Here is a 15700-nt window from a genome sequence, read left to right on the forward strand (position 1 = left end):
GGGTCTCAATCAACCATAAAACCCCCAAATCTCATAACAAAATAGATCTAGATGCAAAGAAGGGAAAATGGCAGCTTAATACCTCCAAGAAGAACACAAATTGAAGTAGATCTCGGATCTACACCTCTCCTTTGAAGCAACCTTCTTGATCTTCAAGTTCCTTCCAAGATTTCCTTCCTCCAAAGCTATTTCTCTCAAATGATGGAGGCTCCCACGAAATCTAGGGTTTACAGGTTCTCTAGAATGATATGGAGGCTGAGGGAGGGACATAACACCCTTTATATAGGATACAACTCCCAGAATTAGGGTTTTCCTCGCACAGACCAGACTCGCCGAGTCTCCTTGGCCGACTCGCCGAGTCGATCACTTACTCCCCGATCCGGATCCCGCTCGGACTCGTCGAGTCCCTCCTTGGACTCACCGAGTCGACCCCTAAACTTAGGGTTTTCTTTCCTTTCTAGGTCTTCAAAACTTTGGGTGTTACATATGGTCTTTTGACTTTATGTAGGACTCTATTTTGTCAAGACCAATTTTGTAGGCAGGAGAGATTTCGTCAAAAGATACAACATTTTCACAATTGTAAGCTTCGGCATCGAATTCATCCTCCTTTAACTCAAGGAAGGGTAAAATCATGCGATGTATCTTCTTTCCTATTTTACAATCGAGATACAATTGAGTGATATTAAAATATAGCCTTTTAGCAATCAAACAAAAAACGTTTCGCTGTTTTAAAAGCTTAAGATTGTCTCGTTGCAAATAGATTGACTCATCCTTAGACCTAATTAATTCTTTCTCCTTTTGCTCAATCCAGATCCTCCTCTCCTCACTCTTCGACGATATCCTGCTAATTTGATCAGTCAGGTTACATTTTGTGACACGAGTTTGAGTAAGACTACTATTTAAAATAGAAAATTTAGATTTTAAGCTATTCAATTCCTTTTCATAGTTAGTAATAGGAATTTTCAGAGAAGTAAGAATATTTTGTACCTTCTTGATCAACTCATCACATTCGTTGATCTGTACACTGACAGGTTTCGCAGCGAAACATCTGTCCTCTCGCTCCTTCTCATCTTCCAGTCCACCATCTGTTGTGTATCCTCGCATCTGTGATACACCTTCCGTCACCATCATACATCTTCCCGTAACATATTCTTCTTTCACCAGCATAGCCTTGCCATGAGTCGGCTTTCTCACTTCTTCGTCCTCTGAATCTGTGGACCATGCCTGCACTCCGCCAAATTCATCATTGTCACCTGTATCTTGTACAATCAAAGCATTCATGGTGTTATTGTTAGCTGCTGGTTTTCTTTTCTTGATCTCTTCCAATCGTCATAGGGGGTTCGCTTCCTCATCATCCTCATCAACCTTTTCTGCCTTTTTCTTCAGCATGCAGTCTTTGCCAAAGTGATTCTTGCCTCCACAATAATGGCAATCAAAGCCTGAGTCACCACCAATCTTCGTCTCCTTCTTGGATTCTTCTGACTTTGAACCCATCTTCAGTTCTTCATTCACTTTCTCGGAACTATAACTTCCCTACTAGTTTCGGTTCTTGTTGGCTGGGAACATTCTTTTAATAAACTTTCATGGATTGGAAACCATCAGGGCATACTCTTCACCAGTAAGATCATAGTCGGCAAGATCCAATTCTTCTTCTTCTTCAACAGCACCTTTTCCTTTTGAAATAAGAGCTAATGACCCCAAACTGGAAACCACGTTCATTTCCTTTGACACCGCACTTTCATGGGAATTCAGAATTCCCACCAGTTTCGCTAGAGAGTATGATTTGAACTGTTTGTGTTCCTTCACTATGGACACAACTGCCATCCACTCGGGTCTAAGACCATTCATGAAGGTAACCTTCTGTTCAATAACCTTCCTTTCGATCCTGTGCTTTATCATCTTACTGAGAAGATGATTAAACCGATCAAAGGCCTGAATGAGTTTCTCTTCGGGCTTCTGTTTGAAATCGCCAAATTCAGAATGCAGCAAGGTTTGAATCGAATGTTCCAGATCTTCATCAGTAGAATACAATTCTTTCAACCTATCCCATGTCTCTTAGGCTGTAGCACATGAACACACCAATCGAAACATATCCGACTGTAAAGCAAACCTAATAATTCTTAAGGCTTTGATGTTGCACTAAAACTTATCTTTCTCATCTTGAGGAATGTCTTTCACATCATTCACGAGCTGATTGTACTCCTTTTGAGTTTTGACAATCTTTGAAGTGCTTGAGTGAGCAAACGGACCAATTGTGATTGCTTCCCAGATCAAGTACCCATTATCCTCTGAGCCGATCACATAATCTTCGAAGTGGTGCGTCCAAACTTCATAATCCTGAGTGTATAAGATTGAGATCCATGTCGTTGATCCAATACTGTTGGAGATGTTGATTGGATTGGTTTGTGAATCATCCATAGACATTGTGATGATGTTTGATCGATAACCTGTTTAAGATCAGACTTGTAATTTATTGTTAGAGTAAGATCGATAATTAATGAGATACGCCAATTTGGAATGACGACTCAATTAATATCAATCAATGCGGAAAAACCCTAATAATTTCTTCAACAAAAGAGATGTGTATGAATTACATAGCCTCCTGCTCTGATACCAATTGATGAGAATAAATCTCTAGATCGTTTAGATCTTTTACAGGTATATTGACATAGAACAAACAATCGAAACACAATACGATTAAGAACATCAAATGGAATCAATATGAAGCTTATGATTCAAATATAGTCACGCCTCAGCAGAGCTCGATAAAGAACTTCCACTGTAGAGGCGAGCTAGGGTTTACAAAACTTCGATAAGAAAGATAATAAAAGTGTTACTAACTAATGATGCATGAATGCACCTTAAATACTAAAACCCTAGGATAAAAACAATCATGGTTGGACAAGCCCAAACCGGATACCAAAACTAGGCTATGGACCGAGCCCATGACGCAACACTATAAGCCCAACAGGGAGGTTGTTGCTTTATTTATTGATGTTCAGGTTCAAGACAAATAACGAAAATATGGGTGGGTTAAATCCTAAAAACCTTCTACTTTGAAATGGTGATTGAGGATGGTGATGGTAATGACGGTGGCGGTTGAGGACGACCGAAGAAGGGAGATGAATGGAATTGGGGTAGGTATGGTGACATGAGGTAGGTTGGGGGTAGGGTTTATTTGTTATCTTTCATAACTATAAAAAGTAAAACAAAAAGACAAATAAAAATATATTTAAATATATACGAAAGCCAGTTTACATAGTTATGTATCGGTCACGCAAGTAAGTGAAACCATAACAACCATACTCGTCAAGATAAAAACAATGAGCACTTAACTTCTCACTTTTTTAAAGCACATGGTATGATTTAATCTAATACAAATAGGCACATAAAACAAGTAAATGAAGACATGGTTTTTGAAAAAATTTAGTTCTCTTTTTCAAAATTTGGGTTTAATGAAGGGAAAGGTCATATGACCTTTAATGTCCCGCTGCCTTCCACTTGATTACCCTTTTCCTCATGTTTCTCTACTTTCTCAGTACACTCTTATCTACAAACATAACAAATAGATTTGAGGGTCATTTAGGTTACGATATGGTATGATAAGGATTTAAAAGGTCCAGTTTTACATGGGATGAAAGCGAGATAAGTCTTACCATCGGCCTCGATGAAGTATATCCTCCCCTATGTGATTTCGTGCAAGTAAGAAGAATTTGTCAACTTTGGTCCCACCTTTCAAGATCTTACCATTTTATGTTTTAAAATTATAGTTTTTAGTTCTTTGCCAAGAATACATATATTTTTATGTTAGATAATTAATAATAATTATCTTTTTATATTATTTATATATCTATTATAACTCTTAAGGGAAATTCAATAAAATTAAATAACGGCACGAGTGTTATAATATATTTTGTTTATTTCTAACCATGGTTGTCCTCCTCAGGTTACTCAAGAACACATAAATGAGACAATCAGTAGGAATATATGTAGGTGGAGACTACAATTGTGCATGTTGTCTTGTTTGATTTATCCGTGTTCGCTTTAAAGTTTGGAAGTTGTTTCTCCTTTGGAAACAGTGGATGAGAGATGTACACTTGATGATAAGTTGTTTTCACTATGAGGAAGATGATGCACGGTATTTGAAAGATAAATCAATGATTTAATTTTATTAAGGTTATTTTATTTTGTAGTTTTTTCGGTTAAGATTTATCTTTGTTAGGAATTTTTATGCCCTATATTAATAAAATATTTAGATTTTGTATAATCTCCTACTTTAGATGATTTCAATCATAATTATGAGTCACATTAGGTTTTTAGTTTCATCATAAATAGGTTACCCGCCTTTCAGTTTTAGGAGTTGATTTTGATTAATTTAGAATGGTATTTAAAACTCTATTTTCTTTACTTTGTGTTTATGTGGTTGTAATCAGCTATTCAAACTGATCGTCTTATGTCGTGAGTAACATATGGTTTCGTTCTTTAATCCATGAAACATAGATTTTTCATTTTGTATGTTATTGGGTATTGATATGGATGTAACTACATGTGTTTAACTTGTTTGAAGTAGTAGACAACATGCATACATTTTCTTTTTTAGTTCATGACATTGTATTTTTGACATATTTGTTTGTATGTTTGATGCTCTCACTTTCTAGTTACCAATGAATGTCAATAGAAGCTCTTCTATGGCTTTTTCAAACATAGATATTTATGTTTTACTATGTATACTTCATTTTCTTTTAGTTAACGAAATCTTGAAAGGCTGGTCGGAGACCAAACCAATTTCTGATTTCTATTTTTAGGCTTGGATCTTGGGAGGTTTTTTCTTTGATTATAGATGGATATGTTGAAGATAGATGATGCAAATAGGTTTGGGTAAAACCTTACCCACCTTCTGGATGATAACCGTGGTGGAAGGCGACAGAAGAAGGGAATGGAATGGGAGGTGGGTTACGTGAAGTGAGGTGGACGGGGTTGGGGATTATTTAATTTCGTTTTTAATTATGACAACTAAAATAAAAGAGTTAAAAGGATAAAAAATTAAATTTGTATAGGTCGTTGACGGGCCTAGTAACTAATCGAAACACCAAGGACCATATTAATCTTTTTGAAAAATTTGATGGTTGAACTTCTACTCTTTCTAAAGCAAGTTTACGTAAATTTGTCTTTGTGATTTCTAAGTCTATTTTTTCACACTCTTAGGTTTGTGTTTGTGATATCTAAGTCTATTTCTTGCACACCCTTGGGTTTTTAGTTTATATCTTAGTTTTGAAGTAGTTAATTCCACATAAGTAAATCAAAATCACTATGACAGTAATATATATATATATATATATATATATATATATATATATATATATATATATATATATATATATATATATATATATATTATTCAAATTTAAATATAACAACATAAACATAACAAATACCACACCATTGATAAGAAAATCAACATTTTAAAACCACGTAAAAACACTACCGGAGCGTCTCAAACGCCCTCTGCTACTCAGGGCCCCACTGGAAGTCCACCCCCTTCCTCGTTAGACAAGTGAGGGGTACTGCAATCTTGGAGAAATCTCGAATGAATGTCCGGTAGTACCCTGTTAATCCCAAGAAGCTCCTGATATCTGAGGGAGATTTCGGAATCTCCCACTGCATAAGTACCTTAACTTTGGCTGGATCGACCAAAATCCCCTCCTGGTTAATGAGGTGCCCAAGGAACTAGACCTCCGACAACCAAAACTCACACTTCGAGAACTTGGACTAAAGTCGTTCTTGCCTCAAAACTCCCAATAGTTCCCTCAGGTGCTCCCCGTGCTTCTCTCAGGTCTTGGAATACACCAAGATATCATCTATGACACAATGACCGAGCGATCAAGCATCGGTCTATAGACCTGATTCATCAGATCCATGAACACTACCGGCACGTTGGTGAGCCCAAACAGCATCATTACGAACTCATAATCACCATAAAAAGTTCAAAACACGGTCTTCTCCATGTATTCTTCTCTCACCCTGACCTAGTGATATCCGGATCTCAAATCGATCTTGGAATATACTGTCGAGCCCCGACTGGCGAACAAAACCCTGATCCTACTCTGGTGCCCTCACCATATACCACCAGTTCTCCCCCCCCCCTTGGGGTTTGAACTACTACTCGTTGTCCCTCACAATCGATCATGGTGCCAAATCGACTGGGCCAATCTATCCCCACGATCACACATACTTCCCCCATGGGAATAGGAATCAAATATATCGGGAAGGATACCCCGAAAATCTCCAACGCACATCCCTGGTAGATTGACCAAGCAGAAACCCCGTGCTCGTTGGCGATAGAAATTCGCAACGGACACTCAAGGTCATCTACCGGTACACTGAACCCCCTACTGAAAGTCTGAGATACAAACGACCGACTCGCCCCCGAGTCGAATAAAACCAAAGCAGGCAACGAGTTTACTAAAAATGTACCTAAACATAGGTATAACATATAAGCATCACACAGATATAATGACTAAAATAAAGAATAGAAACATACCAACAACCACATCCGGTGCTGCCTTGGCCTCCTCGGCCGTGAGCTAGAAGGCACGCCCTTGAGCCTTTGGAGGCTCCGCCTTGACTGGCCTCCCATCCGCAATCCTCAAAGTAGCTAGTGCGGAAACATGTGTCGGCTTGGCGGAGAGCTGCAAATATTTGGTCATCACATGACCAACCAGATGACAGTGATAACATATCCTCATATCTGCCGGAGGGGCAGACTGGCGACAGTCCCTGGCATAGGGCCCCTCCTTGCCACATATGTGGCAACCACCACCTGCTCGACAAATCCCAGAATGACACCTGCCACACTTTCCACAAGTGCGGCTATGCTGACCTCTGGTCCTAGTATCAGCGGTCTTAGACCGCTTAGGCGCCAGCTGAGACTATGTCGGAACCTGACGCTGCTCCTTCAACTACAGCTCTATCTCTAACTCACGCCGCCTCGCGGCTTCCTGAAGATCCAGGAGAGTATCACAACGTTGTGTGGCGACAAACTGTCGAATATTGGTCTTGAGCATATTCAGATAATGAGTCATCCGAGACTGATCTGAAGCAAACTCCAGGCAGAACATAGCCCTCTCCGTGAACATGTGAGTGATCTCCATCACCGCCTCTCCATCCTGCCTCAATGTCAAAAACTCCTGATCAAGCCGTTCTTGCTCCACATGTGGAATGTAGCGGGTGCGGAACATATCCCTGAACTGCTCCCACATAACAGCAACTCTCTGATCAATGGTGTACGACCCAGTCGTAAGCCTCTACCAGTCCTTGGCCCCAATCCTCAGCAGGTCCAGGGCGCACCTGACCTTCTGGTCAGTAGGACACGAGCACATAAAGAAACAACCCTCCACGTCAGATAACCACCTCATAGACCTGACCTCATCTTAAGTACCATCAAATGTCGGGGGCTTCGTGTTATCGAAGTCCCGGTACTCGAAAGCCCGGCTGGCTCCTCCTCCACCTCCTGCCGATGTTACAGCCAACGTGGCTACAACAGCAGCCGTCTATGCTAAGGCTACATAACACTCATCAAAGTACTCGACCATAGCGGTCTTGATCGACCTAAACATCTCTGGTAGTTGCGCTCGAAATGCAACAACAACCTCATCGTGCAGGATCTCCCGAATCCTGGCATCCACTCCTCTGTCCCTATCTGCACCACGGGCTCAAGGGCAATAGGCACATCCGGGCCTTCGCCCCTGATCCTGATCCTGATCTAGTCGTAAAGCGTCTCGTCATCACCATACTGAAAATATACCCAAGATGTCAGATAAATAACATAATATCGGGAGACCAATTTCCACAAACACTAGGGGTTGTGACTTCCTTGCTACGCGTATGGGACCTATGCTTTCAGTAGTATGGGCCCATACTACCTTCCACACCTACCCATATTTGTCTCAAGTATCACCACAATTCCCTAACAATAAAAATCAACATAGCAAGCGCTCAACCCTCACTCCTAGAGGAATGTGAAACTATCTCACAACTGGCCTCACGGCTTCTCACGACCCATCCATCCATGAAACTTCCACCAACCCTGCAGCATTGGTGTATGCTAGCCACACATAACACTGGACGCGATAGACTTTCGAATATCCAATACTACCCTAAGGTCGAATCAAACATTCTCATGCTAAAAGATCTTGATTATACACAGCCGCGATGCATACCCTAAACAACTATAGTAATGATATCAACTACAGCCGCGATGCATACCCTAAACACGGTATCTTTTCTAGTTGTTTGTAAATTACTTGTATTAATTAGACTTTTAACTTTACCAAATAATAATAATAACATAAAATAAAAAAAAATCTTATTTTTCTTGAATAAATACAGTAAGACAAATTATACCAAACAATATATTGGGATTTTATAGTATGAATGGAAACAATAAATATAAGTTTAAGAATTTGCAAAACAAGGCCCATAAAAATAAACTACTAGGAAAAACAGGGTAGGTTGCTAAATAACAATGCCTAATCAACGTCGTTTAACCTACCAATGGCTGAGATTGATAACCATGTTTGATGTGCCTAATCTCCATGTGTGCTTTCTAATGAAGATTTTGGAAAGAACTTCCTACATCTAATCATATATGTCTCTTCAATTAACCTTTTTATAAAACACACCAACCACCAATGTCGATTTATGTGGGGTTGTTGGATCAACGTTCGCCCTAGATTTCAACGATGATAGAACATGGAGCATAAAGGCGAAGATTGAGGAAAGGTTAAATTGTTGAACAACTCTAAAATTAGCAAAATTCGTCTCAATCTGTTTTCATCCCACCATAAACCTGTATCAAATTTGTGAAAAAATCAAGAAACAATAAATTATTTCAAAGTGATTCTTTTCTTCCTTGCTTGATCAAGCGATATGTGCATCCCCTTGTTCCAATCCATTCCCAACGAGTTCTAATGATTGGGGGCTTGTTCATCTTAATCCTTTTGCCATTAGTAACACAAGGTTTTGTTCTTTCATCCATGAAACCTATATTCGTAATTTTGTATGTTATAGCTATTGGTATGGATGTATGGATGTAGCTACATGTGTTTAATTTAATTTATGCCGTAGACAACGTTTGCACTTCTACTTATTATTTTTTGTCACATTGTATTTTTGGCTAATTTGTACATATGTTTTAGGTTCACACTTACTAGTTAATGATGAATTTCAAGAGAATCATTGTATGTCTTTTGTAACATCCAAAAATTTTAATCCAAATTTAAACTTTTTCAACCATAAAACCAAATAGTGTTTTACAAAACGTTTTCAAAATATTATTCATCAGAGTGTCCCAATAACAAAATCATAAGGATCACGCCTTTGCCTTGCCATGATCTCTTGCAGTACCTGAAAAAATAAACTGAAACTATAAGCCCGAGGGCTTAGTGAGCTACCTCCAAAATCCCAAAACCACAATGACAACACCATATCAGCAACAAGCATACTGGGCCTTCGACATGACTGGACCGCCCTACAAGGCCTACAATCTATATGGGTCTATCCCGAGCCTTCGGCATGACTGGACCGCCGTGCGGGCCTACAGTCTCTTCGGACTGCTCGTAGGGTATGTTGGCCTTCATCACAAAGCAGGACCACCTCAACCCAACCATTAAGCAAATAACCATGTGCACATAACTAACATATACTGGCATATACAAGTATCAAACATAACTATCTCACTGATCATCAATACTAGCAATCCCTCATAACCAAAGCACCGACCTAGCAAGTCACTAACATACCGATCCCTACGGATCAGAAGATCATAACAACGTACTATCTATCCTGATACCGATCTAACAGATCATAACCACATATAGCATACCATAACCAAATAACAACTAAAGGGCCGGCCTTGGTGCCTTAGACCCTATTAATATAGTGAGGATAACTCACCTTGCTAACAGCTCAGAATGATGCTGTCCACACCTCCATATATAACTCCAACCACCTTGCCTGTACCCATAAGTGGTCCTCTCAATAATTACCTAAATTACCAAAACCCTTGGGAGGTACAAGACACCCCATAGTAAAGGCCAAGTCACTGGTCAATAGTCAACAGTCCATGTTGACCTATTTGCTGAAAATAACTTTCTCTGCCTCGAGTCCCCACTGATTCCAGAATTTCCCGTCTCAACTCGTCGAGTCTAGAAGCAAACTTGCCGAGTCGATACGCGATCTGGTGCTTCGAACTCAAACTGACTCGTCGGGTCATCTCCGAGTCCATGCGGGACCATTTTTGAAAAAACCCTACCCGACTCACTGAGTCATCCCCCAGACTCGCCGAGTCCAAACACATATTCTCATGATCAACCGATTCTGAGCTATCCCTTTGATCCAATCAGTAGATCTAGGTCCCTAGAGTGTATTAGCAACGTAAAGTTGCTAACTTTATGTAGTTGCATGTCTCAAATTCCACATCTAAGCTTGAAATGGGACTTTGCTCATAAACATGGGTTCCTTCATGACCCTATTAAGAACTTTATGAACTTAGGGCTCAAAAGAGGTACAGATCTGAAGTTTCAACTTCATATCTAGCTCCTATACCATAATCCCTTCATGAATAGCTAAAGAAATCCCTAATCTTCACATATGAAATATTATAGAAGAAAAGAGGTCAAGGTAACAACTTGTTACCTCCAAAACGTGCCCAAGCTGAAGTAGACTCTGGATCCACACGAAATCTTTGATGCTAGCCTCTTGATCTACAAATTTCCTTCACAAAAATCACTTCCCAAGGCTCCAAAAGACTCTCCAAGCTCACACTCACGGAAATTAAGGTTTTTGGCTCTCAAGGGGTGATAAAGGAGAGTGAGAGGCACTAATGGTCCAATATATAGGGTGCAAAAACCCTAAAATTTAGGGTTTCCTCTGCCAGCTCCTATTCGTCGAGTCCCTCTTGCCGACTCGTCGAGTCCCTCATTAAATGACGTGTCCTGTCCCGCTACTACTCGACGAGTCATAGCGTCAACTCGTTCCGTAGACCTTAAAACTTGAAAATTTAGAAGGAATAATAATGATACCTGACAGTTGGGATGTTACATCTTTTGTTCTCATTTGCAGGTTACCATGGGACGTTATAATGTTTATTTAGTTGTCAAGGATATGGGGAGGTCGTTGCTTTATTTTTGGATGGTCAGGTTGAAGACAAATAACGAAAATAGGGGTGGGTTAAACCCTAAATACCTTCTTCGTTGAAATAGTGATTTTGGATGGTGATGGTAATGGTGGTGGCGGTGGAGGCTGACCGAACAAGGGAGATTAATGGAATGGCGGTAGGTATGGTCATGTAAGGTAAGGTAGGTGGGGTAGGTTGGGTTTATTTGTTATCTTTCTGAATTATAAAAAGTAAAACCAAAGGATAAAAAAACATATTTGAACTTATGCGAAAGTCAATTTACATAGTTATGGATCGATCATGCAAGTAATATAAACCATAAGGACCATACTCGTCAAGAAAAAATAATAGTTGTTGAACTTCTTAATTTTTTAAAGCGCACAATATGATTTAATCTATTACAAATAGGCACATAAGGCATGTAAATTAAAACTTGGTTTTTGAAAAAATCAAGTTCTTTTTTACAAAATTTAGGTTTAATGAAGGGAAAATTCATATGACCCTTATTGTTTCATTGTCTTCCACTTGATTACCCTCTTCCTCATATTTCTTTACTTTCTCAGTACAATCTTTGCTAGAAACACAACAAAACCGGTCATGGGACATTCAAGTTACGATATGGTCTAAGAGTTTTACATGGGATGAAAGGGAGATAAGTTTTACCATCGACCTCCATGAAGGATCTCCTCCCCCATGTGATTTCATGCAAGTAAAAAAAATTTGGCAACTTTGGTCCCTCCTTTCATGATCTTAACATTTTAAGTTTTAAAATTATAGTTTTTAGTCCTTTGCCAAAAAAATACATCTTTTTATGTTATATAATAGTTTATAATTATTTTATAACATTATTTCTTTATTTATTATAACTCTTAAGGGAAATTCAATAAAATTAAATAACGACACTAGTGTTACAATATGTTGCATTTTTTATAAACATGGTGACCTCCCTAAGGTTACTCGAGAACTCATAAATGAGACAACCAGTAGGATGTTGTCTTGTTTGATTTATTTGTATTGTTTTAAAGTGTGCAAGTTGTTTTCCCTTTGGAAACCGTGGATGAGAGATGAAGACTCGAGGATGAGTTGTTTTCACTATGGGGAAGATGATGGAGGGTATTAAAAAGATGAATCAGAATTTAGATGATTTCTGCTAAGATTTAGCTTTATTAGGAATTTTTATGCCCTAAATAAATAAAATATTAAGATTTATATTATCTCCAAATTCAGATGATTTCTATCATAATTATGAGTCATATTAGTGTTTTAGTTTAATTATACATTACGTAGACGCCTTTGAGTTTTAGGAATTGATTTTGATAAATAAATCATGGTATTTAAAATTGGGTTTTCTTTTCTTTGTGTTCATATGGTTCTAATAAGCTACTCAAACCGTTTGTCTGGAAAGCATCTTAATACATATGTCATGAGTAACACATACTTTTGTTCTTTAATCCATGAAACTTAGATTTTTTATTTTGTATGTTATTGGGTATTGCGTTTTCAGATCACACTCTCTATCGGTCTCTTGTCGCTGCATTACAATATCTCACCATCACTCAACCTGATTTTTCCTATGTTGTTAATCAAGTTAGTTAGTTCCTACAAACTCCTACTACTACTCACTATCAAGTTTTTAAGCATATTCTACGTTTTGTCAAGGGCTTTGTTCTTGACTCAAAATCGAATTTCACATAAGCGTACCAAACACATCGATCTTGAATATCACTTTATCCGAGAGCTTGTTTCTTCCGGGAAGCTACGTACGAAATTTGTGCCTACCAAGCTTCTTCGGGATGATGACATTTTCACCGAAAGCCTTTTAATTTCATAGTTAGAATTTTTTCGATCCATGCTTTGTCTATGTCCACCACAGATTCGCTTGAGGGGGGATATTAGAGATAAATCCAGACATAATTTAAATGTTAGAGATAAATCTTAACATACATATCTCTTTACGTTTTCTGTTATGTAATCTATATAATTATCCTTTGGATATTCCATTTTCATCTTTGGCTATATATAATACGTCTCAACATAATTGAGATGATGAGTTTTTCCTTATTTACAGATACTTACTTAAATTTGCATAGGTCGTTGACCGACCTAGTAACAAATTGAAACACTGAGTACCATATATTAATCCTTTTGAAAAATTTTATGGTTGAACTTCTAGTCTTTCTAAAGCAAGTGGGTTATTTATGTAAATTTGTCTTTGTGATTTCTAAGCCTATTTCTTGCACACTCTTAGGTTTGTCTTTGTTATTTCTATGTCTATTTCTTGAACAATTTTAGTTTTGTGTTTATGATTTCTAAGTCTATTTCTTTCACACTCTTACTTAAATTTGTCTTTCTGATTTCTAAGTCTATTTCTTCCACACTCTTAGGTTTTGAGTTTATATGTTACTTTTGAAGTAGTTAATTCCACATAAGTAAATCAAAATCACTATGACAGTAATATATATTTATTTTATTCCATTTTAAATATAGCAACATAAACATAACAAATATCACAAGATTGAAAAGAAAAACAACATTTTAAAACCACGTAAAAGCTAGAATTTCGATTGAATTTGATAGACGACATTGATGTCAACTTGAAAGGCCTTCGCAAGAATATCTCCAGCGATATCGGGATTTGACCCAAAAATAGCGTTTGCAATGGTAATAACACCTGGATTTTGACTACTCAAAGCTGCAATAGCAACAGCATAGCCATTTCCCACGTTTTTCTGGAAGTGAATCAGGCCTTCTGGGAAAACGAAAACATCGCCTTTCTGAAGTTCTTTTGTGATGAGTCGGTTTTGAGGGTTGGACGTGACAAATCCGACTAGAATACGGCCTTCCATAACAGTCAAAATTTCAGTGGCCCGAGGGTGTGTATGTGGGGGGTTAATACCCTGTGGTGCAAAGTCAATACGTGCCATTGAGATACCAAGAGTGTTAAGTCCTGGCAACTCTTCTACGGTCACTGGAGTCACAGCAGACTCAACCGCATTCGAGGTATTTCCCATTAGTTGCAACCCACTATAAAAGAAATCATCAGGTTGTACAAGCCTCGCCTCTTTACAAACCAAGCCATTCACGAATACTACACCAAGAAAAATAAATAAACTATTAATCACAATTAAATATGATATGTTTTCAAATCATGCATGAATGCAGGAGAGTTTCTCGACTTTCACACATAAATTCTTACCTGTGCTATTTTGGTCTGCCACACAGAAGTCCTGAAGAGGACTAGGGTCCGAAGCAAACGCAAGGGAGCAGCCTGCCACCAAGAGACCAAATAAAAGCCAATGAGACGTCATTGTTGAGAAGCCGAAAACTTGTTTTTGATGACTTAATTATGGTAGCTTGGGAAATCTATGAAATAAAGAATGGAACTCGCAATGCTTTTATAGTGAAAATTAATATAGGAACATCAAGACAAATACTGTCATAGCGTCATCATTATCATCTTGAGATGCATTCAAATTTTGCTGTTCAATTTCTAGAAGCAAGATACATTCAACTTACGTTGTCTGGTTCTTAATTTCATAAAGGTTGCAACTACTAACCTTAATTATATGTCTATGATCCTTCCATTTCGTATATTTACTTATATACTTTTTCATAACTTCCATATTAGGATTAATTTTAATGGAACCTTGAATGTTTATTATGCATAGGAATTTCTACTTATATCCATTTTTTAGGAAAATGAAAAAGTCTTGAAGAACAATATTGACCGTTTCCATATGAGATAAATATTATAGTTAGAGAATGCTTTATGTATATTTTATTTTTCAATTGATGCATTCCAGGCTTTTCTTGAAACAAAAGATTAGTCTACGTGCACTTCAAAAAAGTGCACAATTATCGAAAACTATTTATGTGTATATTCCGTTTGATAATGGGTTTTACTGGTTTGTTAATTAGACACATATCAAAATTGGTTAGAAGAATGTGTATGTGGGCAATATCTTGTACCAATACATAACAAACATTACAAACATACTACTTTCACCCACAAATGCACAATACTACGGATTATCAGCATAAACTTTATAGCGATGTACTGCACCCAAATTTCAGATCCCCTTTTACAAACACAGTGTCTTTACTAGTTGTTTGTAAATTACTTGTATTAATTAGAAGTCTAAAATTACACAAAAAAAAATCTTAATTTTCCAGAATAAATAAAGAAAGATAAATTATAACAAAAAAATATATTTGGATTTTATTATCTGTTTGGAAACAGTAAACATAAGTCCAAAAATTTTGGAAAAAAACCCAAAAAAATAAACTACTAGGAAAAAGCAAGGTAGGTTGCTAAATAGCAATGCCTAATAGTGCCATTTGATCAACCAATTGCTGAGATTTATAACCATGTTTCATGTGCCTAATCACTATCTGTGCTTTCTAATGAAGAATTTGGAATGAAGTTCCTACAATAATCTACATCCTTGTATGTGTTTTGCTCTCATTTGCTAGTTACCATAGGGCTTCATAATTTCTATTTATTTCCCATGGGTATGGAGAGGT

At 37.8% G+C, this 15700-nt stretch overlaps 1 protein-coding gene across 1 annotated transcript; it reads right to left on the reverse strand.

Annotated features, from left to right (window-relative positions):
* Positions 1-13622: 13622 nt before the first annotated feature.
* LOC111898974 (putative germin-like protein 2-1) lies at positions 13623-14515 on the reverse strand. The gene is made up of 2 exons (XM_023894858.3): positions 14373-14515; positions 13623-14264 (listed from the first exon to the last, which is right to left on the reverse strand). The coding sequence occupies exons 1-2, from the start codon at positions 14482-14484 to the stop codon at positions 13729-13731; spliced, it is 648 nt and encodes a 215-aa protein (XP_023750626.1). The 5' UTR covers positions 14485-14515; the 3' UTR covers positions 13623-13728.
* Positions 14516-15700: the final 1185 nt, after the last annotated feature.

This window comes from Lactuca sativa, chromosome 9 (genome assembly GCF_002870075.4).
Source record: "Lactuca sativa cultivar Salinas chromosome 9, Lsat_Salinas_v11, whole genome shotgun sequence".
Classification (NCBI taxonomy): domain Eukaryota; kingdom Viridiplantae; phylum Streptophyta; class Magnoliopsida; order Asterales; family Asteraceae; genus Lactuca; species Lactuca sativa.